Here is a 27,623-nt window from a genome sequence, read left to right on the forward strand (position 1 = left end):
GTGGCAGCACTCATTTCAGAATCTTCAGATCTTTGAATAACTTGTAAAATAAGATTAACACACATTCTACCAATCCCCAGCAATAATTGAACGAACATGGCAGTTTCCCCTGCTATTTTGACTACAGTATTTGCTTATACTGCAGCCTGTCTGCTCACAATAAAACTGTATTTTAACTAATTAAAAGTTGATTACAGCCAGTTAAATTGTTCTGACATACCCTAACTGCTCCTTCGCTTTGCATATGTAAGATGGTATGTATACTGTACCTAATTGAGATTTCATACTGATTTAAATTCAAATGAGTGATTTTGAGCTTTTAAAGCACAATGACTTTAGTATACTGTACTTCCAGTATATTGTACATACTTTCTCTCTCCTCTCACCCTCTCTCTTTCCCCCCTACATGGTAAAGGCAGATGGCCACTCAGCACCCACCCGTCTGCCCACCCTTCTCCTGCCTGACTTTCTAACAGTTAGAGGTTTTTTTTGTTTTAGTTGCCATCATTGCAGATATGCTTGCTCAGCATGGGGGGGGGGGGGGCAACGTTTGGTCTCAGCTCTATATCTAAAGTGTTTTGGGACAACTTGTGATTTGACACAGTAACAAAATTGAATTGAAAGAAGTTGCCACTGAATGGCAATCTTCCAATTATTCACGCATTTTACATCTCAAATGTTTTCCAGAAGCCACAATAATCAGCCACAATAATCACAAAAAAGTCCTTCAAAATCCCAGTGGGACTGCTCATGTAGGGGCCTGTCTGTACCAAAGTCACAGCCACGTAACTATCAGTGGTAGAAAAAGTACTGCATTTCAACTATAATACTGCAATATAGAAATACTCTGTTACAAGTAAAAGTCTGTAATTCAAAATGTACTTGAGTAAAAGTACAAAGTACTCATTGTGCAGAATGTCGCATTTCAAGTTTTCAATGTATAAAAATCTTTTGAAAATAGCAAATATGACACATTGTCAGCTTGTAGATTGGCTAATTTTCAATTGGCTGGAATATATATGTAGGGCTGAAGTGGTTAATATGTTTTGTGATAATAATCAAAATCTACAAAGTAACTATAATAACTCAAGTTTTCAAATAAAACTAAAGTAGTTGAGTAAAAGTAAAATATTTGGTTCCAAGATGTAGTGGAGTAGAAGTAAAAGTATTGAAAATTGGAAATAGTCAAGTAAAGTCCAATAACCCCAAATTGTACTTAGGTACAGTACTTAAGTAAATGTACTTTCCTCCAGTGCGTAACCCTCAGTTCCATACCATATAATAAACAGGAGAAGAGAAACACACTGTGACTCCCCAGTGGCACCGCACTGTAGCTTTTGGTTTCAGTCTCTGGCACTGCTTTGCATGGCGCTGCTATGATAAGCGTGTGAGGAATGCAGAATCAGCCTCCCCTTTTCCGTGTGCACCAACACCCAGCTATAAACCACTATGGCCCTTTTAGCGTGCGCACGGTGCCTCTACAATACCCTGGGACTGTACACATTCCACGCTCCCTGCCCGGGCCAGACTTTCAGCAAAGTTATAGGATTTCAGAAGATCATACTAATCCAGTATTAACACCACTGTTCCTTATCACATATTGCGTCAGTGGTGGACGGGTTGTGCATTGTTTTGTGACATGAGGTGTGCTGAACTTTGTAACGTATGGCTCTGTTCATTGTGTTCAAACAAGAAGACAAATGTACTGTATGTTGTTAGTATGTATGTACCCTGTGTGAATACTGACTATTCACCATTTCCTTTTGGATATTTGATGGTTGATGTGACGAATGGAGTTTAATTATCATTCCCCCACATTTTAAATCTGGTTGTTTCCCATCTTCATGTCATATTATTTATTTGGGGTTAGGGGTCAATAATGTCAGAAAAGACAAGCCCTAATCGTCTCATCTCCACTGAACTACTCTGTGCTTGACTGAATGGAAGGAAGCAGTGTTTTCGCTGGGGGCCGGGGGGGGGGGGGGGGGTGTCGTGAATGTCCTCCCTGTTGAGCTCTGTTGAAGGCTGTTGGGTCCAGGGAGTAATCACCCTAAAGGACCCAAAGGGCCCACTGGCAGACAGTTCAGACCACCACAGAGAGAGGCAGAGGAAAAGGAAAGCAGACTGAGAGGGTGGATGATGGAGTTAATGTAGGGAGAGCTGAGTGGAGGAAAGAAGGAATGAGGAGAGTGTGTGGTGGACCCATATAGAAAGACAAAACCATAGAGGATGAGGCAGAGATGGTGGGAGGAGGAATTGTTGGAGAAGAATGTGTACAGTACTAGATTAACCCCCCCACACACACACACACACACGCGCACACACACACACACGGACGACAGTGGTTCAGGAGGTAGAGTGGCCGTTTCGGAATAGCAAGGTTCCCGGTTCAATCCCAGGCTCACATGCACACACAAACTCACCTGTTTCGCCAGTACTTGTTCTGCCCTGGTCAGCAATCAACATCAGGACCCACTCTTGCCTATACCCCCCCCCCCCCCCACCCACCCACCCACACACACGACTCTGTCTGAGGTGAGGAATCCCCAGTCAGTGACCCTTCACCTCTCCCTCTGCTTCAGGAAATGGTTGACATGCCACTGAGAGCAGATGGGAGGGTGGGCTTGGTAGTCTGCCAGGACTGCCTCCTCTACTCCGTCTGCAGTTTGAGGGGGTGGGGTCTGTTCCCATCAAATTCAGATCATAATGGCACCGCCGACCATCGACTGGGATCCATGGGATAATTCCCCTACAGTGCCACGCTGCCATGTTACAATATGTTACATGTGGTCAGTGTCCTGTTAACATTAATCACTTCACTTTCCACCTGGCATGCTTATTGTGGGCATTCATTGTCACAATAGATGAAAATGTTCCTAGTTCTTCTCAAAAATAATAAAATGGCGAAAATATAAGAGTTAAGACTGCTCCATGAGACTGGGAGATTAGGGGTGCGGTCCCTGGTTGAGTGATACAAAGATTATAAACATTTTACCCAATTAGAAAAAAAGAGTGCCCTTTGCGTGTTTGGCCCCTTCCGACCTTAAATGACACTGCCGGACCTCCACCCAGCTGTCCCATTACCTTGGAATGTAATCCAACAGTCTGTGGCGTTTTGTCCTGGTGGAAGCACAGAGATCTGAGAAACGTGTAACTATGGTCTGTCTCCTGGTCCAAACTGTAGATGTTCATTGTGACTGCTGAGCATGGTTTGTCAATGAACTCATCCATAATATACGTCTAGAAAATGCCCATACAATGTTGGATGTATTCGGGGCACAATTTGACTGTTTAATCAAAGTTTTAAAAAGGTACAGTATGACACTTGAAACCTGTTCACAGGTCAGACCCATGACTTAAGTTTGATGGCAATTACTACTGGTCTACCGTAGGAATGCGCTAACACGACGCGTTGCTGATTCTACCCCTCTTGGCACTCAGCATCAAGGGTTGAATAGTCCCTGCGACATACTAGCGCCATGTCTAGGGGGAGTACTTGTACTTCATGCTGCCTCATGCTTAAGCCTTAGGAAACAGGAGATGGTCTCCTGACCTTTGGGCCACATAGCTCGCGATCCATTGGTTCTGAGGCTACTTACTGACACCTGACTGTTCAGGAGATGCATGGGTTTTGTTTTTCTTTTCTTTCTGGGCTTTTTCTGCCTTTATTGGATAGTTTTGTACAGTATGGTCATAGGAAATGGGGAGAGAGATGGGAGGGGGTCAAGACAAGCGGCAAAGGTTGTTTGGGATCAAGGAGTCGAACCCGCGACACGCTGTCAGGATTAGCAGCCTAGGTGCCCGGATCGCTGGGCCAGCCCGGCCGAGATGCATGAGTTTTGATATGGAGGCCATACTAGTAGTTATGATAGCAAGAAGTATTTGAGCATATCCCTCTGCACCGCCCATCACCAACCATTCGGAGGGTATGTTCATGAACAACTCAGTTTGTAGCACTGACACTGTTGTGTGGCTTAAATCAAATGCCCTCTGGCCCTGGTCTACACTGCATGGCACACCGGTACTTTACAGTCTGAACATCCCTGCAGTGCAATGCAAACAGACTGTTGGCAGATGGCCAGCTTTCCACACAAGTCCATCCTTCAGTCTGAGATAGAGGTGGTGTGTTGCGTTGTGAAATAACACTGCAAGGGGTCTGGGGCTCTGCTATAGGCCAATCCATAATGACAATGTGTTGGTACTAGTTGGCAGCTCTCTCACTGTCCCCCTAAGGCCTGGGCACACAGGCTGCATAATTCATGCCCTGAACAATACGACAACATAATGGTACCCATCTATGACACCTTGCTCACCAAGTCCCAAAATGCGGTACAACATTTATGTATTTTATTACTTTCTCTTCCCCTTAGCTAAACAAAAAATAGCACATTTACAAGCTCAAAGCCTGTAATTTTGTCAGTTTGTACATCTTCTATTTATTTTTAGATGGGGGGGGGGGGGGGATGTATATCTTGAAAGTGTTGAATAATTATAAGTCATTAATTTATTAAGTTTCAGAACTATTTGGAAGGCAGTTGTAGAATCGGCATCAGGTCTTAATGGCTTATCACTGAATTTGCAATGGCTTATCAGACAAAACCTTAATGAAAACCTTAACCTTAATACACGTTAGGCATGTATCACCATAACCCTAACCATTAAACCATTATATTCACTGGTACTGTGTACTGTGAGAGTGAGGATCTCTGCCAGTTGCATTCTTGTATGTTTCCCTTCTCCCTTTTCATTAAGCAAATTTTTTTGTTTGCAGCTAGACAGGCAGATTGTGAGAACAATGGTTAACAATGCAGAGAAATGCGACCGGAATGCCAAACATTCAGTTGTGTGCCTGTAGGTAGTACAAATCTTTTTTCCTTTCGACTGCAATTGTAAAAGCAACTCTCTCTCTCAAGAGTTTAGCTCAAATGTAATTTCTATGACTTAAATTCTTATGCACGTCAGTCACACACACACGCACACGCAGTCACACACACACACACACACACACACACACACACACACGCAAACGCAGTCACACACACACACACACACACACACACACACACACACACACACATCTGTTATTTTCGAGTCTTCTCCCAGTGGTTAAGAAACTGTTGGACGACAAAAAACACTAGCGGGCGTTCCTGTGTTGCGTTACATTGAAATCGGTGACCTATGAATCCGGTTTTGACGGAAGCAACAGCTGTACCTATTTGAAATAGTCTTGCACACAGGGCCCTGCAGGCTGCGGGCCGTAGCGCTTAAACGCCACTAAATTCCATTGTTAAAGGTATTATGACATTATTTATAACATAATTTTAACAACATTAAAAGTCTTGGCCATGGTCCTTCAAACGTGTCTAAAAAGTTTGAACACTCAACTCCACTCCAGTATTTCTTGCCAGGAGTTTTTGTGTATGTGTAATCTGCATCCTGAGAAGCCATGGAAAAACACATTCTTTTAGCCTGTAGATGTCTGTAATTCCCCCTTTCCTGTCAACCCAAGATGCGCTTCTTTGACAACGTGGTAGGAACGTCACCGTAAAAAATAAAAGAGTCATCTAGGCCAGTTGGTATCCAGTGTAAGGACTTGTGTTGATTGACACAGCCAACAACAGAGCAGATTGATTTTTCTCTAGAAGCCATTATTAGTAAGTATTACAAAGAAACAAAGTCGCGGTCACAATGAGGAAGCGGAGAGGAGAGGGGCGGAGAAGAGAGGGTAGGCAGGGAGCAGAGGGGAGGGGGCGGAGGTTTAGCAGGGATCTACGTATATGCCTGCCGTCCAACCAGATGAGACATTTTTGCATAATTATTCACAAAAGTCCAGACAGCAGAGAATACACTGAATGTTCAAACTTCGTTATTTTTTTGGTGAAATTGATGTCAAGAAAAGCCAAAAAAGCCAAAAAATCTACAAAAATGTGTTTTAAATGTCACAATCCCTTTAATCTGGGCCTGTTTGTCAAATGTCCTTAAGCCCTGTCCCTGTAACCGTCCCACCCAATGTAAGTCACTCTGGCCCCAGCAATGCATATAATATCCTGCATTAACAACATGCATCCAGAGAGTGGACAGATCAGACACTATTGCATATGTCTATTCTACGTCTGAGCAAAGACATGGTAACGCCCCGCCTGCCTCTGATTGGCCTACCGACACTACAGAATACCGCTGGTCTCTCCAGACTTTCCTCCATCCGAGACGCCAGGTTACTCCATGGTGGGAAGAGAATGACAGCTTGGCACACGCTCTTGTAGAAGAGGCAAACTAATATTGTTTATGCCGTTTGCTTTGATTGAATGATTGATTGAACACATATTTGTATGATTTGATTTAGGTGTGTTTTAAATTAAAGTGTTAGTGTTGATTATCATGAATTAATCTAATTATAGTAAACTAATACTATTACTGGTATACTAAAAAGGATAAAGATCAAGGGAAAAGAGACCTTTTTACAGTACAATAATGTTTCAAGTTTACACTGTACACATAAACAAATAAACGGCATAAACAATATATTAGTTTGCCTCTTCTACAAAACATGAAAGTTACTGTCGCGCGTGCCAAGCTGTTATTCTATTGTATTATATCGTTCTTGTATTATTTATTTCCCACCACGGAGTAACCTCGCGGCAGACTATCCAGCATATAGCTATCTTCCCTCGGAGGAAAGTCTGGTAAGTCCGGCAGTGTCGGTAGGCCAATCAGAGGCAGGCGGGGCGGAACCATGTCTATGCTCGGACATAGAATAGATATACGCAACACTATTACCTACAGTATATGCTACTCAGTCAAAAGGGAATCCCACCGAACCAAGGGAAGTATTAGGTTTCAGGTATGGCGATGACACGCACCCGCCTTTGACCTCCCTTCATCTGGAAACCTGCTGCTGCTTACAATACCATTGTAGTGGCAAGCTCAAACTAAACTTTGCCACTCGGCTGGGCACAGGTTTTTTAGCTTAATTGTCTCAAGCTGGTATAATAATGACTGTGTCATTCTTGTTTCTTGCTTAATCATTTTTTATGAGGAAATGGCGTCGCTTTCTACCTGTCCTCTCAACCTCAGACATTCAGTCATTGTCTGCGGGTGCTCTCTCATTTCTCCTTTCCCTCTGTGAGAGACAGTTTGCACAACAACGCATATGTCGCTGCAACATCACACTGGCCTAGTTATCGCATCACATTCACACTGTGAAGGGAGATGATTCAGTGTCCTCAGAGAGACATGGAAAAACAAGACATGGAAAAACAAGACACCACATGAAAGACAAACTCAAACTCAAACAGCTGATGCATCTGCGGGTCTGAAATAAAAAAAATGCTCCTCATAAAAGACCAGATCAAGTCTGAGATTACGAGACGTAATTATGTTTTCTCTATCTTAGTAAACATTAGTAACGTTGATTTCATGAGAAACACAAAAGTACAGCAGGCATCTCTGTGTTGCACACAGTGCACAGATGAGCTGGCATCTATCCCAATGCATTCTCTGTGGAGCAGCTCCGGCTCTGACATTACAGTATAATGACTGAACTAGGCTGTTAATTAACAACTGCAGGTGTCTGTGAGAGCACCCATGAGGATATTTTATGGGTTGAAGGGTCAATATACTATTATGGAATAAGGCCATTCAATGATTTAAGAAATACAATAAAAATACTTCTGGATTCACAAAATGAATAGCCCATTCATTGTCTATGGAAGAGCTTCAGATGTTGCATGACCTCACAGTTTTCTGACTTTGGGAAAGCGTCCTCTTTCATTCTCTCAGGCCTTGATCGTTTTTAAGTTTCCTGTCCTGAAGTCCAATCAGATAGTGTTGCCAGATGACGAAGATGTGTGTGTGTGTGTGTGTGTGTGTGTGTGTGTGTGTGTGTGTGTGTGTGTGTGTGTGTGTGTGTGTGTGTGTGTGTGTGTGTGTGTGTGTGTGTGTGTGTGTGTGTGTGTGTGTGTGTGTGTGTGTGTGTGTGTGTGTGTGTGTGTGTGTGTGTGTGTGTGTGTGTGTGTGGGGCATGTAACGATATATATCGATATTCCCAACGATATTAATCGATTTATTTATTTGTTTTGTTTTTAGGGGGGCTAGTGAATTATGATGTGTATGTGTGTGTGTGAGATATGAAATGTGAGCTTTAATCATATTTCATCATATTCAAGTGCTATTGGAGAGAAATGAAACGGACTCCATGCAGTCACTTTCAGTAGTAGAGCACTGAAGAGGGGAGCTGTGTGTGCCTGTGACTGCCCAGGTGATGGTCGTTGATGCTCATTAATACATCAAGGAAGGCAATTAATGTTTTTGCACTGTACAATAGATCTACATCTATCCTAAGATGCCATCAAAGAAAGCTTTTTTTTTTTTTACATGTTAAGGTTCTAAACAAGAAAGCATGTTTACAGTTGTTGCACAGAAATTAAGCAATTTTACAGAAATGAGACAGACTCATGCAGTAACTTTAGTAGAGTACTGCAGAGGGGAGCTGTGTGTCTATGCTCATTAATACATCAAGGTTATGTTTCTGCACTGTCAAAAGTAACGCTACTTTTGCAATGCAGTTAAATGAAAAATGTGAATAAGCTCGGAGGGGAAGATAAATTATATAAAAAAATATCTTTCTGGAAAATATTTTTTTGTGAAAAATCGTGAGTTGAGTGAATCGTTACATGCCTAATATAGTGTGTGTGTGTGTGTGTGTGTGTGTGTGTGTGTGTGTGTGTGTGTGTGTGTGTGTGTGTGTGTGTGTGTGTGTGTGTGTGACTGTGACTGTGACTGTGTGTGTGTGTGTGTGTGTGTGTGTGTGTGTGTAGCATGTATACGTATATAGTTCCACAACTTCTGAATGTTGTAAACATGACATGAAGCCAAAGCCCTGTCAACTTCTACCCCTTGGCTTTCATAGGCTGTGCATCTGTTTTGATGCATGTTGTAGGGAAACCCCTCTACTCACGAATGATATACGACATAATGCCATCTTGACATCACACACAGTAAAATCCTTAGTTTAAAATTGCCTCGAAATGGGCGTATTTGTACACTATCAGAGATAAAGATTTGATAGTGCAGCCAGGTAGGCTGTAAATGTGTGCTGGGCGGGCAGGCGGGCGGGCGGGCGGGCAGGCGGGCGGGCTAGCGTGTGTGAGAATGTGATTTTGTGTGTGCCCTGTGAGTATTGCTGTGCACTATGTATGTTGTACCGGTATGTATGTATGGGGGGGGGGGGGGGGGGGGGTGCGTGCGCTAACTGCGCTTACTGGAGGGGGGGTGTGTGTGTGTGCTTACTTTGCTGTCTAGAATTGAGACGTGGTGGAGCAGAATACGGGGACTTCCTCTGTTCTTCAACCACGGCTAGACTAGATTCAGCCACACATATCAACACACACACACACACACACACGCTCACTTTGGGATCAGCTAATCTGCCACATTACACAGTCTGAAAATCTGCACCACAGTCGCGGTGTGTATTCCGTGCTTGTCAGAGATGCAAAACAAGTTCAATTTGACATCTGTGTTTGCATATTTTGGCATAAAAAAAGCTGTGTGTGTGTGTGTGTGTGTGTTATATATTGCGCTGTATATTTTTGTGACTGTCGGATACAGCATTGCATTTCTCCTCTAGGCCAGAAAACCATCGTGAAAGGTGAAACAGATGTCATATTATATTGTGTTTTATGTTAATATCCTCCCAGTCTGACTACTGTAATATCCTGTCTGAGTCGACAAACTGTGGCATGTGTCCAAATTGTGCAAAAAGCATTGGTCCTTAATATCCCTATTTATGTTCTCTACATTGGTTACTGTCACACTTTGACCTAGTGTGGGTCATGTTGCCGAAAGGCACAGATAGAAAATAGAAAAAACTGGAAAATACTGAAAAGGAGAGTACCTGTTGCAGAGAAGTGTTTTACTTTATTCACCCTTCTACACAGTGACAAAAATGAACAAAGGTATCTACAAATATTACTGGACAGATTGGCCACCAGGTCCTTGCACCTCCATAGTCCTACGTTGACTGATTTGCAATGGCAGGTCTCCGGCTAAGCCCCTCCAACTGGGCCATACCAAACCTGAATTGAATCCACAATTACACCAGTTAAATTCACTATCTCCAGGGACATTACATTTCTCAATACATACATTTAAAGTGTCACATAGTACTATAAATTATACACATATATAATTAATTATAACCAGAGTACTCTACCCAAAACTAATTGGTTAGTTGGTATGTCCCCTACACAAACCCACAGTTGGTAGTTGCTCCCTACAATGGAGTCAACAATTAATCAATCAAGCACCACACAATATACATAAAGTCAAAATAACAAATCACTCTCACTCTGCAACATAAAGAACAATTCAAACTTTAACCATGTGTTAAATTCAGTCTCAGTGGCAGGCTGAATGTTTGTCTAAATCTGGTCCCTAGCTACTAGGCACAGCCTCTGATCGTCAAAGTTGATCAGAGTTAAGTTGATCAAAGTCAAAGTTGATCAAAGTTAACCCAAAGATCAACAGTGGTAAGGTTTTCAATCTTTTTCATCATGGACCCCTACATAAACTTAGCCTGGTAATAAACCAGACTAATATCGCCGGCAGGCAATTTTTTTTTGCCAACGGCTGATTCGGTCTGGTTTATTAACCAGGCTAACATAAACTGACATTATACAAGAGGTCGTTTCGGGGGAAGCAATCTGATTGGTTGAAACAGCCGTGCTTTAAACGACCACATAGGAACGCCTAATAAAAACATAGAAATCAGCTGCTCTGTTCTCCCAGTGCGCAGCCGACTGTGTTGCTATAGGCTAGCGAGTTTCTTGGGACATTTGTGGTCGTAGTGGCTACATCTGTCATTAAAAAAATACGATTTTTAGCGAATATCTTAGTTTAAAGCGTAACTGTTGCGAAATTGCAATTGCAGACGAGTTCCTGCAGCATCGCAGCCTTCACAGACTTGCATTAATGACGGTAAAGAACACCCTCTCATGTAATATTGCTTTTATTATGGGTTCCATTTCAATTGATTCTTGCCTCTCTCACAAACACACACACATTTTAAGAATTTAGTCCACACAAAGGGAAATGCACAAGGACACAAACATTATGGGTGCAGTTATGTTACAATCACAAGCTTATGACATACATGATACAGCAAGAATGTCACTCAGCAGTGTCTCTAATAGCCATATTCGTTCACACAACGGTGCTCAGGACTAGGCTTAGTCTCATATGGTGGCATAGACGGTACCACAGGGACAGTACAACACCTCGCAAGTCTTTCTGCCTCATCCTCTGGACACTCCAAGCTGTCGAGAGTTCGAAATGCTCCCACAGCTGTCTGTCGACATGTCCCAGGCCGGACCATCAGAGAAAACAGAGCCAGCAGTCTCACACCGCCGCCCGGTGACAACACACGGCGTCCTCCACGTCTGCTCCGACAGCGGACGTATACACCGTAGGAAAGTCGCCGACTCACCGGGTCTCTCCCGGTGACGCTGGGCCCTCCTCACTCCACAGCCGCTCTCATGGGCCAGTCCACACACCGCTGCCCAGATGGCGGACCAACACACGGCAGGGAAGTCACCGGGTCCACTGCCTCTCCTCCCGGCACCTGTTCACGGGAGGGGCTGTCAGGCAGCGTGATCGCCGGTAGACTACGCCACATCTTGACGTGATATCCTGACACACCGCCACAGGAATTGCAAAAGTTCCAAAAGCTGCACCCACTACATTAACGATCGTAGTTAGAACGGGTGCGGTTGTTAGATGTTAAGCAAAGTTGGCGTCCACCGGCGTTCCACCGTGTGCAATTCATCCAGAACTCCAGTTTCAGTTATATAGAAAATCACACCCGTGTGAAGTGAGGGGCGATCCGCTCTTATCATCATTCATCATCTCATTCCGGCCAATCACAGTTTTTGTCCTCACCTTCGTCTTCAATGTTGTCAATGCTGGCCATGAATTCATTGTCAATGGCATTCAAAGTTTGAGTTAAAACAATGTTTGTGTGCACAAACCCTCAAAGCTGGACGGGGGCACCCGCTGGCCATGTGGTCCAGGCGCATGCCACATATAGTGTAGGCTTTGGCCTGACTGCGTGTCAGCGTGTGTTTGAGTTCCGTTCATGATGATCTTTGCTGCATGTCTCTCCCCTTCTCTCTCTCCCTCTTTCCTGCCCATTTTCACTTGATACTATCAATAAAGGCAGAAAAGCCAAAAACAAATCTTTAAAAAGCTGGACATAGGAGGGGATAGCGCCCCTCAAAAAGGCAATGTGAACAACCTAGAAAAGTGCACTCCTCTGAGAGCAGGACTCCATTCGGCCGGGTTGCCTACCCAGGGCCAGGGCCAATGTTGTCAGTCATAGCCGATTACAATGTAAAACCTGACCAATACATCTCGATCACGTGACTAGAGAAATAATGTGTCCCAATTTGTGTGAGTTGGAAAAAGTGTTTTAAAGTCAATGTGACCAATGTGATCATCCAGGGGACATAAAAGCATAATGATTTACTTTTGTTCCCACGCACACGCGCACGCACACGCACACGCACACACACACACACACACACACACACACACACACACACACACACACACACACACACACACACACACACACACACACACACACACACACACACACACACACACCAGCTACTGTACCTTGTGAAACTCACTTTCTCTCTCGTTTGTGCTTTCAGCTACATAGGGAAGTCAGACTCTATCACCATCAGTGTGTGGAACCACAAAAAAATCCATAAGAAACAAGGCGCTGGTTTCCTGGGCTGCGTCCGCCTCCTCTCCAATGCCATCAACAGACTCAAAGACACTGGCTGTAAGTATTTGTGTGTGCGTGTGTGTGTGCGTGTGCGTGTGTGTGCTGTGGTAATTTGCTCACTGAAAACAGGCACCAGTTTTTGAACCCTTATCTCATCTTTCTCTCCTCATCACTGGATCTTCTTTCTGTACATATTTCTATATCGGTGCGCTCTCACTTTCTGTCCCTCTCATCGCTTCTGTTTTTCCATCTGACCTTTCCTGAGAGAAACGGGCAGATGTAACGAGAGAAATTATAAAATGGAGCTATGTACTGTACAGATAAAATATCGGATAAATATAGCATGCATAGATGAAATGTAGAATGAATGTAGCTATGCATACTGTACATTTCATCAACAGTGTTTATGAAATGTAAACAGACTAGAGACGGGGAAGAGGATGCATCTGAAGGGGCTTTCTCTACACATGGGGTCCGCCTACACATGCACACACATGTACTGTACATGCGTGTGCGCACATACACACACACAGGGTGCCTGGTCAATGTGGCAATCGAAATCTGCAAAATCAGTCAAAGACTAAGTTAATCAATGAACTCGTCTAGAAATGTGTTCACACAAACGCATGAGAGAGAGAGGGGGGAGAGAGAGATTACATCAGAGCACTAGATACAGTACATCATAAACATAAAGGTAGCACTTTCTTTATTGGTAGATGAAGCATGACTCTTTCCCTCAGGTCAAAGATGTCTGACTTTGTGGTTAAATTCTTCCTTTGTTAGGTGATGGCTATTCCTGAGTTTTATAAATCCTGATTTGTACTTAATCTTAATCTTAATTTTAAATATCGTAAAACGATATTTAAAATGTCACACGTTGCTTATATCGTGACAAGAAAATGCATTGGTTACGTTACATAATCAAAACCAAGGTAAGAAATGATTGTCACTGGACCACATCAGTGACTGACTACACACAGGTCATCTAGATTTGAATGTTGTGCAGATTTACATGACATTCAATGAGTGGTGTGTTCTATTCGTCATATCTCTATGTACAGCTGTGTGAGTGGCTGTTTAGAAATTCTGTGTAAATAAATAAAAAAATAATTATTGCCTTTTCTATGGAGAGGGGGGTCCGCCATCACCATCCAGACCCCCAACACACACACACACACACACACACACACACACACACACTAGACTTGGTGTCTCCAATAACAGACATTGTCTTTATGTCCAGGAACTATGGTGACTCCTTGCTTCCTCTGCCTTTTTGGCTACATCTCTTAGCCCCTAGCGAGCTAGCCGGCCACTCAACGTGCTGGTCTTTCAACAGGGCTATTGTATTGTCAGCAGCTTTCCAGGAAATATTGCTGCAAGCATAGAGAGGATCTAGCAGCTTGTTCAGTACGGTGTGTCCAAAGAAAGGAGTGCTGTTTTGATGCCAAAACAGGAGCACCACAAGCTCCTTGGATGTTTTCATTACCATCCTATACCAACAGTTGCATCAGGAGGGATTTGCTGGCATGTTACCTGTGATTATAGTGCGACTGAAGGCATGATACAAGTTTTATGTCACCTCTGACTGGAAAAACCACACTGCTTAACTAACATGACCCGAACCAGCCCTGAACATGAGTACAGCTTCATATTTTACGGCAACAAAATTATTTTGTTAGTTATCATTCAGGACCTTTCACTAATTAGTCTGAGCCACCACGGGACCTCTGAGCGTTGCCATAATTATTGCACTACTAAATGCGCAACGAAATTCGGGCAGACACTCGTATTTGACATTCCGTTTCTCTCCAAAGCTGAATTTTGCCACTACTGTTGGAGCAGCCATAAACTACACAGGCTCATCCCGGTGTTCTGGGCATCTTTTGTCAAGTTAGTGTTACTAAAAAGCAGGTAAAAGAGTAACGTTTGAGCAGATTAACATCAGTCACTCTACCATTCAATGTAGTAGAAGAGCTGACTCTGTACACCACAGATATCTTGTCTCCACTTACAGGAAATGCGTTTGCTGCGACCATGGGACCCGTCTGTGGATTTGTCTATAGGCTACAGGATGTCACATGACAAAAATAATGGATTTAAAAGTGAATATGTGACGTTGCACTGTGATAAGTTGTTAGCTTGTACAGTAGATCTGTTGTTTTTGTCAAGTGACACAGTGATAGCTGGTGTAAAAGCCATTATTGTGTATGATTGATATGGGTGGGGTTTTGGTATTCAGATGAGGCAGAGATTTTGATTGGGGCACTTATGGGGTGTGATGGGTCTCTTTAGGAATTGCTCAGTGGGCGAAGGAGGACACCTGTAATACCTGAGGTCAAGTCTGGCATCATAACAGATGTGTTGGTGAGTTGTGTCTCTGTAGGCACAGAAGTTGGTCTGTGTGTAACCGAGACAATTGACTGAGTGGCATTGCTGGTGATTTTGTGGTCATATACAGAGTGACATTATGTTTATTATTAATCACCTGTTTGACATGCACAGTTATCTCTGTATGGCTCCTGTGTGGTAAATAGTGGGCCTATTGCTGCAGTGCAAACCATCTGCTCAAATTGGAACTGAAATCGGCATTCACCATCATTGTTTGTATTTTGCCATGCTTTCTTGTCGATCTGACAATGTCCTGTCCGGTTTCCGGCACCACAGCATAAAAATGACTGACGTGGCCTATTCGGAGGACATAAAGTCACTGAAATGCACTGGCAATGATTGATTACATTCCCCCACCTCCCCCTGCATAATGTATCCCGTCCAATTCTGACCACAAACTATTTCTCTCTGGCCATCTTAAATGAAAACACCTAGCCTTAAATTAGTCAAGCTAAAGGGTGCTATATTTTCCTTGCAAAAGAGTTGTGAATGGTCTCCAGTAGCCTTACGGTATGTTTGATTCTAAGGGTTGTTTTTTGGGCTCCCAAGAGAGTACCAGAACCCACAACATTGGCAGCATTGCCACATAAGCCTCAGTAAAAGCCAAGGAAAATGTGCGTGCCACTCTGAGGACTTCCAGAGGACTTGCCCTCAGATCAAACAGTGTTCTGCAGAGACAGACAGTATATAGGCTCCAGTCAGGCCTGAGACCAGCCACTTACTGTACAGGCAATGTGGCTGAAATTATACCGTAGTACAGCCACAGGAAGTGGACAGGGCGACATGATCTATGGCAGCAGGGCTCCAGTCCTCACATTACCCCTCTGTCTGTCTCCTACGCTGGGCTGAACATCGACACATGGCCCCAGCCTGCTCTGCGGTCTGACCAACACACACACACACACACACACTCTCACACACACACACACACACACACACACACAAACAGCCACCCAAGGGGCCCTCCAGTAACTGCTGTACATACAGGTTCCTCAAAGTCTCTACTCATAGCCATAGTCCAGTTTGTTGTGTGTGTCACACACTGACACACACAAATACTGAATCTTGCTATCTATATCGCTCTCTCTCATTCACTGACACACGCAAACAGACACAAACACACGTAGCCAGAAGCGCGGAGTTCACTGGAACTGCTTGAGTTTCTTAGAAGTTTGTCCGTCTGTACATTCAGCTCTACTTCCTGTGGCATCTCACACACACAGTTACACACACACACACACACACACACACACACACACACACACACACACACACACACACACACACACACACACACACACACGCACACACACACTTTTACAAGCAACACAGCTTTAATTTGCTTGTGGTTACTATAAACCTTGTTAAGAATTTAGATCTGATAGATTGTTCAGAACCATGTTCTCCCTTTTATAATCATGTCTTTTTTGGCTTGTTTCTAAAGCACTCACTGTTTCGAAAAATGGGGTTACACTCTCATAGCCTACTACTGTATAGTACATAGATGACACGTGCTCATGCAAATATTTGTGCCTAAATGAACATATTCACATATTGCATGCTCTGCACTCAGACAAACACTCATGTAAGCATGCATAATGCAGCCCTGCACACAAGCAAAGAGGTTTTTTATGCACTTTTTATGCATTTGAATAAAAAAGACCATAACCCGGTGTAGCATGCCATAACACCCATATCAGGGTGGAAAGTCAAGGGGAAGAAAGGAGGAGGCTTGTGCTATTTTTTTTAATTTCCTCCTCTCATCTTCTAAGTAGTCTTAAAATTCACCTCAGATGCTGTCGACTCTACGGTTTTACTGTAGGTCTATGTTTCACTTTCATCGCTCTCTCTCTCTCTCTCTCTCTGTCTCTCTCTCTCTCTCTCTCTCTCTCTCTCTCTCTCTCTGTATTTCTTCTCTCCCTCTTCCCCTCTGTAAGAGAAACAATCTGCTTACTATTCCAGCCTTGTAAGGCTTAGAACCTTCCCTGTTTAGTCTAGACATGGATCCGGAACAGACACACACACACACACACACACACACACACACACAAACGTCTGGAATCAAGCTGCCGTTGTGTTCTGGTCTTACTTTATCTACGTGCAAACCAACCACACATGACACCACGTTCAATGTCAATGTGTATAACGCGCACACTCTCTCAGGCAAGAGCGAAAGACATGATCAATCTGATCTGAATTTGTTTTTGTATTTATTATCGGGGAATTGAGAAAAAACTAGGGCATCTCTCCCTCGGTCCCTATGGTGTGTGTCTTGTTGTTGTTGTGAGGTCCACTTCATTAACGGCAGTGAAATGCAGGAGCGCAGTGGAATCCTGTGTGTGTGTGTGTGTGTGTGTGTGTGTGTGTGTGTGTGTGTGTGTGTGTGTGTGTGTGTGTGTGTGTGTGTGTGTGTGTGTGTGTGTGTGTGTGTGTGTGTGTGTGTGTGTGTGTGTGTGTGTGTGTGTGTGTGTGTGTGTGTGTGTGTGTGTGTGTGTGTGTGATTGCGGAGTGTATCTGTGTCTGGGATCTAGCAGGGGTCTTCCTGGGTTATGTTTCTCTGCTGTCTCCCTGTCTGGCTGAGCTCGCCTTCCCTGAGGGGAGCAGACAATGAAGCCTTATTTATCCAGCAACCCACAACAAGCTGCTACCAAATCTGCACGGAACTAATTTTCGGATGTGTATCACTTTCCCTCGGTGCCGCCCCACATCTGTGGACATTTTGCTGTGGACATTTACCCCTCAACCTGCACACCGGTCCACTTGCAGTTCATCTCACACAGTTAGTTTAAGCTAAAACGTCACCTGTGCCACTGTATGTATTGTAGAGGATTATTTCCAAATTCAGAGCATCTGTCCCGTATTTGTTGAGGGGTGCTAGGTGCTAGCCACTATATAGACAGCATTGTCTGTGCGTATGTCTGAGTACGGAAATAGCGTTTGTTGACCACCAGGTGTCACTGTTGTCACTGCAGCCACACACACACACACACTCACACTCACACACAGGCCAGGGAAGAGAGCTTGTACAGTACAGTACAGTACAGTACAGTACAGTACAGTACAGTACAGTACAGTACAGTACAGTACAGTACAGTACAGTACAGTACAGTACAGTACAGTACAGTACAGTACAGTACAGTACAGTATTTTTTTACTTTACTGTATCCTGTATTACTTCTCTCTCTTGATTGTATTAAATTGTGTCAAGACCTAAAAAAATCTATTTCAGTTTACTAAAGAGACGGGTAGACCCCCTGTTACTTAATGTGGTGTTATTGTGTATTCATTCATTCATTCATTCATTCATTCATTCATTCATTCAATGGTCTATAGCTATTTAACACTTTGCAAAACTAAAATAATTTACAGCAACTTTAACACTTTGTATGGTTATTTTGTCCTTACAGATCAGAGACTGGACCTGAATAAGTTGGGCCCAAATGACAACGATACTGTAAGAGGACAGATAGTTGGTGAGTAATATACACACATGCACATGTAAGCGCATGCACAGTTGCACACACACACACACACACACACACACACACACACACACACACAGCGAGATAAATCATCCCACACTAACTCAGTTACACATGTCAGATTTGATTAAAAACAAGAAAGCGAATATTTTAGAGTTGATGTTTGTACACTAGCCTTCAAATGATCATTGCAAGGAAAGGTGTGTGTGCGTGTGCGTGCGTGTGTGTGTGTGCGTGTGCGTGTGCGTGCGTGTGTGTGTGTGTGTGCGTGTGCGTGTGCACCTCTGTGCATAAACACCAAGCCACTGTCTCTGGGGTGAGAAGGTGAGAGGACAATGTATTTGTGTTGATGTTTTGTTGCTCACCATGAACAGCCTGCATGAAGGCACCTTTACACCGCGTTGCACGAGACATTAAAGTTTGAGTTTGCAGTGCTGGAATGGTGATGAAGTCTACTCATTGCACTTTCACCAGCGAAATTCATATTGATTTTATTTTCTTCTCGTTTTCTGACCACAACATTTCAGTTTGTTTCCATCGCGGACGCACACAGAGACAAGCTGAAGGTTGGTTCGTCGGTCGGTCTGTCTGTACGGTGGTTGGTGTGCAAAGTAATGTGCAATTGTTTCCTTTTGACCCAGAAGTCAAAATGAAGCAGGCACGTCCAATCAGAATGAGAAACCCCCCATAGTCATGTATGAGGTTCGTACAAGAAAGTTGCCTTGACACATGACAACCCAGCAAAATACTCAACTTAAAGCTGCAATCCAGAACGTTATTTTAACCAATCTCTGTTAACACAATCCCCGCCAAAAAACGTAGCCTACGTTCATTGTCGGCAAGCGACAAGCACCAAAATACGTAGGTTATGTTAATTCAGTTGTATAAATGTGTTCGATCCAATCTAGTGGTAAGGCTACTCACATTAGCTTCGGATGGCTATCTGTTGTTAGCCATAAAACTGCACTGCGCCATCTTGATTGCGTGTGTACACACGCTTTCAGTCGTACTTATCATGTTCCAGAACAACGACCGGTCGAGACAACACACACACACAATTAAGACAAGTTGACACAACATCCGGTCGCAATGTTTTGTATCTTCAAAATAAGGGTTGAACGGGGCGATACCCTGGCATATAGTAATGATTCTTTAATTAATCCTGGTGGGGATTGTGTTCATATAATACCACTACCACATCTGCTGTGGTTGGAGATGATCTCCCTACTCGTCACTGAGACATTTAAGGCCTATTCATACTCCAGTTTTAGGTTATAAGGAGACGGTTGTTAGTAAAAACAGATGTGTTTGGTTGAGCGGTGAGTTGCTTACCACCGTGGCGTGACGTCATGTTGTAGTTCTTGGTGGTCACCTTATCACCTAAAACAGGAGTATGAATAGGCCTTTAGACCCTAGTGTCGGATAGGACAACTACTGGTTGACAAGCTTCGAATACATTTGCAATTACCTCTCCCCATCTGGAGAGAACGCAAAACCTACGGATTGTAGCTTTAACAATTGACACAACAAAGTGCATGTATAGCACTAAACTCAGCACATTACAGGACATAATATTATGCAATGTGAACCCCTGCACTAAGAAATAAGCTTCAAGCTTATTTCTTAGTGCTGTGATAATATGCAAGCTTATTAGTGTAATCCAATTACATTTCTAATGTAATTATGAATCTAAATATATATTTTAATGAGAGCATACTGTAAGGAAATACGGTTGCAGAATTTCCCCCTCTTTGCTATAAGCGTTGCTGTCAGGTACACTGTAAATTAAATAATTTTAAATTTACAAGTTTTGGATTCTTAAAATTGATAATCCATTGTAAGAAAGACAGACAAAGGGCAAGGGAGATGAATGTTCAAACTCTGCTCAGTATGGTTTACAATGGACCCAAATGGGAATGACGTGGCTCCCCATGTGGATCTCAGCCTTCATTCACAACCTATGACATCAGCTTCAACCCTGTTCATTTCAATTATTAATGTAAAGTTAAATGTTTCAAAAAGGTATAAGAGATATGTGATAAATAATAAATAGTGGCAGTTCTTCTGAGGCCCACTGGCAATGTGCACAGGTAAAACGACATTGATCGGTCGTGCAGTTTGCGAGATTAGCTCTGGACACACATACACACAGACACACGCAGAGACCCTCTTATAGACGGCTAGACTCTGCAGAGCCACATGGTAAAAACCTGTCCTAAATTGCTGCATGGCTCCTTGACAGGAAAACTGCATGTGATACTCTGGCACACAGTGAAGAAGGCTGGAGTGCAAAGGTTTGATTATCCTTCACACCCTACAAGTACGCACAGTACGCTCAGCAATGATGTACAATCAAGCTGCAATGAAAACACAAATCACACCAACTGACATTAAAGTGCTAGTTGCAAATAGAAGCTACGATATATATTTAATTATATAATCCCTTATGAGCCTATTCAAAGTTAAAAGTACTTGACTACCAAACGAGAAAAACAAAGGTCTCAAACGATCGCAGCCCTACCACCCCCCCAACCCTGATGGTGTAGTGTAGTCTATATTAGGATGTGAAGCAGGTTGCTGCTAGTCTGTTCTAAGTATATATATATATATATATATATATATATAAATGACACCAAAGGAAGTGGAAGTAGCAGCACTCCAAAAAATGAACATGCAAGACTTTGTCTCAGGCACACGAACATGAATACTGTATGTACTTTCTCTTCTTTCTTTTTATTTATTTATTTAAACTTTTTTTTTTGAGGAGCGCTAGCGCCATCTTTGTCTGTTTATGTGAACACAAACACGACGATTTGACTGGCTGAGCATGATGATTTGATTGGCTGACCAAAGACAAAGGAGGATAAAAAGTGAGGGAAGAAAAGTATTTGGCCGGAATGATATTTGTGATGATTTGATTGGCGGAGCACGGAATGTGAAGTATGATGATAAGAGCGCCCCTCACTTCACATGAGTGCAAAAAATTTTATTTTACAAATTGTCTCTGTCTGTCTGTCTCCATCCTACTGTATTTTTGTTTTTGTACGACATCAGGTTAAATACGTTTCAGTTGCTGATGTAACATAAAGTCCAATTCCTTTGGTGTTTTTCTTATGCTGTAATCCTCAATGTCAGAATAGCTGAGGGGCGAGGGCTGCTAGAGACTCACAACCATACCTGTAGTAGTCTATCTATATCCTCTGTCTCAAGTCTCAATACAATTACCGTACCTGCTGGTACACATTACTAGACCCCACGGCTCACAGCTGCTCACTTCCACTCGTTTCGGTTAGAAAATTGAACAGAAAACACATCTCAGTGACTAATGATGCCACATTAGTATTCCATAAGTAGTTTTATGGCTCAGACCACTCTTTGCACTATTCAAGGTTTTGGTGGGAATCCAAATCCTTAATTGATTGACTGTTAAAGTGCGACGAACACGGCTCCATTTGTTGGATGTCTTGTTCAATTAGAGGAACGTGAAGCTTTGCACTGCCCACTTGACCCTGTGTTCCAGACTATCACTATATCCCCAGCTGGCTCAGAGTGAATTAACCTCACTAACCTCACAACGGTTCACGGTGAGGTTAGTGCTGTGAACCTCGCACTCGCAGCACTGCAGCGCTGTAGGTCACACCGCTCTACCGCCAGACACTGTTAGCATCTGTTGGTTCCCAACAATGGATACTCCCATCCCTGACATGTCCTCTGACCTGTAGCTGTGTAACAGATATTACTTCTTTCTTTACCGGCATTGTGTTATACTTTCACTCAATGTTGCATGTTTTTTTGTTTGTTTTTTTTAAATCAAAAGTACAGATAGGACAACACACAAACACATACACCTTTTACCCACAACATAATATGATGACCTGCTGGAGAATTCACATACTGTACCACAACAACTTAGACTGCACACCACTATCACATTTTCAAGTGCTTTGCTCTGCCAACTCCTTTGTCTTTGTGTGCAGTGAGTCTCCAGTCCAGGGATCGTATCGGGACAGGAGGGCCAGTGGTGGACTGCAGTCGCCTGTTTGACAACGACTTACCTGATGGGTCAGTACTGAATGACACTGATTCTAGGTAGCACTGTCCCTTAGCTTTGGGGCATCGCAGTACTTTGCATTCTTGATTTAGAATCCACAGCTTACATCTGGTCGTTTGTCGGCAGCCATTTTTTGCCCTTCCCCGTGTGCAGTTGGTGTAATACACGAGGAATCCTGTAGAACATGTGCACACTGCATGCCAGTGGCCTGTGCCCTTCTGTTTATTAATATCTTCTTCACATTTTTACTGTTTGTATATTTTAGAACACAAATGAGTTTGCCAGCGTTGGGGAAGTTTAGACTCCCTTACTTCGTTGGAACACTGTCCATGTTGGCTTATTCTAAAGCCCAAACCACACCAACGAGTCTAGACGGGACAAGATGGTTTTAGCGATCGTCCCAGCGGTGTGATATGTCCTGTTGTACGTCGACCCCATAGAGTTATAAAGGATAGAGTGCGGACAGCACCAGGAAGAGTGATATACTTCCGCATTTGACCACCAAATTTTGGTGGTCAACCCAAGTGATTTAACAGGTTCAATTCAATGAACCACACCAATGGGTCACCATGCACCAGTTTCAAGGAGTTACATGGTGACCCATTTGTGTGGTTTGGGCTTTAGGCAAAGCACACTGACACTTGAAATGAGCATGTTTGATGCACTCAGCATGTCAGGCGCTGAAAGTGGGAGTAAAAAACCCCATACAAATTCGGCTTTAAAGGCTCGAAACAGGTTGTTGACGATCTCCTAAACGGTGGGAGACATAGCTAGCACTCCTCCCAGACAGCCTAAGAGCAGCAGTTGGTTGAAAGCCAAGACTCAGCCCACAGACACTGTGGTGCATTTCCACAATCTTTTCTGAATACATACCAGCATTGATTTGCAATTGAAATTAAGCTAGCGGTTATAAAGGGATTTTTCTGTTTTACTTTGTGTCTGAAACAGCTGGGAAGAGCGGAGGACAGCCTCTGGACGGATCCAGTATCTAAACCACATCACACGCACCACACAATGGGAGAGGCCTACCAGGTATGCACGCACGCACGCACGCACGCACGCATGCACGCACGCACGCACGTACACACGCACGTACGCACGCACACACATACTCAGCACATTAAGTGGACCACAATACAGCATGATTGCATTAGCATACTGAGTTGAGTCATGCATATAGTACGATGCACAACAAATCTGCACTCTTGGAAAGGAAGAAACCAAAAAGAAGTGTCCCTATTAAGTGGTTGCACTTAGCCCCCCCCCCCCATCCCGTTTCCCTTCCAAAAAGAACTTCCACTAAACTCCATCCACTCGCAACACAACAATAACAGTCAGGCGGTAATGAGTGAGTTCCTATACATTTCCTGACCCACCCCCCCCTCTCCACTGCGCGCACACGCACACACTCGCACGCACACACACATGCACACACCCTTCTGCTCTATAAAAGGTTAATCAGCCAGCCAGCCGGGCAGCCAGGTTTTGCTTGGCCTCGGCCGTTCCTGCAGGAACAACTGTCGCCTTCCTATTTGGCTGGTATCAGTGGAGCCTCGAGGGGAGTAAGCAAACAAATAATAGCCCAACCCACCAGCAGCAGCACTGCTGTCATCACCACCACCACTCCCACGCAGACCTCACCTCGCTGCACTGGTCTAGTGTAGGAGGCGGAGTAGGAAAGGCATACAGGGGAGAAAGTGGGAGGGGAGGATAGCAGCCAGGTACGATCTGGGTTAGAGGGCTGACTTTGACATGCTCCCCTAGAGGCCTTTTGGACTAAATGTTGACAGCAACATGCTAGTATCCCAGAACCGCTTCTTTCCAGCTAACGGCTAACTCTTGAGGATGAAGTCTCTGTCGTCCAAGTACTACAGGTATGTCATTTATATATAGCAACTTACGCTTTCAACTTGTTGTGCAGTAGCACAGCAAACCATCTTAGCATAAGGAGGGAGGGGACTGAGGAGGAAGGAGCGGGGGGTCTCGGAGGGAGGCAGGAGGTATCTGAGGAAGAGGGTTGGGGGAGTGTAGATAGTCATGGCGTCAGTACTTCTGAACAGACACACACACACACACACACACACACACACACACACCCACACACACACACACACACACACACACACACACACACAATCTTTGTCTGTAAGTCTGTCTTTGTTTGTCTCTGCTTATCAGATATCTCTTTTGTCATTATCGCCACTCTTATACAGCGGAATACACACTCACTCACACACACACACACACACACACACACACCCACACACACTTTTCTTTTTTTTAAAGGTAATTCAGTCATGAAAACATCCTGTTGATTTACATTCCTTAGTGTAAGCTTAATACCATGCCTATAACATTTACAGTGCTGGCATGTACCCTGTACATGCTTGGTTTTAATCTGTGCACTATTATTATTATTTAATCCCGGAAAGCGGATTCCCAGGAACAACCATTCACATCATTTCCATTTCCCGCAAAATAAGGGGGGGACATAGTGTGTGTGTGTGTGTGTGTGTGTGTGTCTGAGCTTCGCAGTCCCGCCCCCTTTCATGACGATGACAGGCCCAGGAAATAATTCCCCATTCATTTTCCCCATAGAGATTTCAAAAAGTATTTATTTAAAGATCTCTAAGCCTCGAACAAAGCCAACTCGGATCGTGACAAATCACTTCTTTGTATTTATTTGTTCGACCCAAAATATTGTGTTTGTTGTCATGAATTTTCATGATCCGAGTTGGCTTTGTTCGAGGCTTACAGATCTTTAAATACTTTTTGAAATGTCTATGGGGAAAATCCATGGGGAATTATTTCCTGGGCCTGTCATCGTCATGAAAGAGGCGGGACTGTGACGACACTCTATATACTACTGTATATATATAATATATACACACACACCAGAGCATGTGAGTGGAGCGCGAGCGGAGCGAGGAGTGGACTGGCTGCATTTTGAACTGAGCGCAGAGCATGTTTTAAATGTTGCAGAGCGGCTTCCGGAGCGAGAACTGTCCTCCGCTCCAAGCCGCTCAGTGCACACGGCACACGTTGGTGCATGTTTAGAACCTAAACGTGTTGATGTGTTGACTCAGTGTGTGCAGAGTGCATTTACCAAAAGTATTATGTGCATTCATCAAAGCGTGATTCGTGTGGCGACCGACAGTGCCAGCAACATGATCAAGGCATCTTTACATCCTCCCTGACGTTGAAGGAGAAGATGATGATGATGATGGAGAAAGATGATGAAGTAAAAAAAAAGCCTCTATATGGCCATTGGCCGCGGCACCCGGCGCCGTGTTTCAATTGTTATACAGAGAGAGAGAGAGAGAGAGAGAGAGAGACAGAGAGAGAGAGAGAGAGGACTTTAGTCGCAGAAATAAAGGATTTTATGCAACTCACGTTCAGCACGTTGTCTTTCCAGGGCCAGGGGTAAGTAAACTAGTTAGTAGTAGCAGCTCCCTTTAATTCCTCTGAAGTGACGCAGAACTTTATTTCCAGTCCCCGTTCACAAAGTGCAACAGTCCCGTATATATTATTAGGCTATCAACTGCCAAGCTTGGCTAGCAGTTTACATCAATCATTGGCTCTCAAGCCCATACGCGTAATCTGCTTCACGGACTATCCATGAGAATAGACATACAAATCACCAATGTACCGCTCATGGCGTGTCGACAGTTTACACATCTGTTCTTTTGGATTTGGACACATGACGATGGGTAGCCTACAATAAGCATTTTGGAAACGAAATAGCCTGTACAGTGGATTGTAGGCCTAACATTGGTGGTCATCATGTAACCTGCCTGTATCTTTATACGTGTATGCAGTCTGCAGTGAACATTAACGTTATATGGAGAGTTTACCGTGGTGACGTTGATTGATTAGGTCAGGGTGACATTAGGTTATTATTCACTGCAGCTGGGTTAACGAGACAGCAGTGCAACATGAAACCCTGATGTGTTTTTAAACACATACATTTTTATGCTCCAGGCAATAATGACGATGTGTTTAATTAGATAATATCAGGAATACGGCATTTTATTTATTTTCTCCCCATAATTCTTTGCTGCTGAGCGGGTGTATCTGAGTGGAGCGCCCGATGCGCAAATGAAGGTGAGCGCTGAGCGAGCGTAGAGCGGCGTGGGGGGGGGAATGAACACGAGCGAATGACGAGCGGAACAAAAGCCGCCGAGAGCGAAGAGCGGGATTATCGGCCGCTCCGCTCCGCTCACATGCTCTGACACACACACACAGTCACACACACACACACACACACACACACACACTCTGATGAAGGTCTAACAACCTTGTGAGACGAAGCGTTGTAACTCAGCTGTTCAGGTACTAACACAGAGCAGAACACTATAGTGTAACGGGATGTTTCTCCTCTTGCAGGCCGGCGTCTGAGTACTCCAGCCCGTCAGGCCGTCCACTGAGCTGCGTGGTGGACGAGAACACACCTGTGGTGACGCCGGTCAACGGGGCCGTGGCCGTCGGGGCGCCCCCGGGGGAGCAGCGGCTCCAGGAGCGACGGGTCCGGTCGCAGCGCCACCGCAACTACATGAGCCGCACGCATCTACACACGCCACCCGACCTTCCTGAGGGATACGGTGAGTTGGGGGAAACGCACGCACGCAACCTTTTCAGGTTTTGGGGCCTAAAAGTATGGTAATTGATGATGTTGGTGATGATTGTGAAACTTGGAGCCAGGAGATCAGTGCAGGTCTTGATGACATGCCTGGAGATAAGAATCAAGTTTGTTTTTGTTTTTGTCAAATCACAGATTTACAGGTCTACAGTGATGGGAATGTGGTTTTGTGCAAGGGGGGGGAGGTGCTTTCTATGTGTCCACTCTTTTCAATACCATCCTCGCGTCATGCTCTTGAGTGGAACTCACCCTATCCTAAGGACTGTATGT

The 27,623-nt window shown here is 44.0% G+C and overlaps 1 protein-coding gene across 3 annotated transcripts in view; it reads left to right on the plus strand.

Annotated features, from left to right (window-relative positions):
• Positions 1 to 27,623, plus strand: part of LOC310859483 (E3 ubiquitin-protein ligase SMURF2-like) — a 102,060-nt gene that overhangs the window by 45,231 nt on the left and 29,206 nt on the right. For 2 of the 3 annotated variants that reach the window (XM_083766043.1, XM_083766042.1), the window contains exons 4-8: positions 12,714 to 12,847; positions 18,589 to 18,654; positions 22,641 to 22,725; positions 23,663 to 23,746; positions 27,101 to 27,315. In XM_083766043.1, coding sequence (XP_083622169.1) covers positions 12,714 to 12,847; positions 18,589 to 18,654; positions 22,641 to 22,725; positions 23,663 to 23,746; positions 27,101 to 27,315 — 584 coding nt within the window. Of the gene's footprint in view, positions 1 to 12,713; positions 12,848 to 18,588; positions 18,655 to 19,084; positions 19,230 to 22,640; positions 22,726 to 23,662; positions 23,747 to 27,100; positions 27,316 to 27,623 lie in introns of those variants that run through there. The other variant, XM_083766044.1, reaches the window with a different exon arrangement.

Source organism: Protomyctophum parallelum (genome assembly GCF_964188405.1).
Source record: "Protomyctophum parallelum genome assembly, chromosome: 5".
NCBI classification, from domain to species: domain Eukaryota; kingdom Metazoa; phylum Chordata; class Actinopteri; order Myctophiformes; family Myctophidae; genus Protomyctophum; species Protomyctophum parallelum.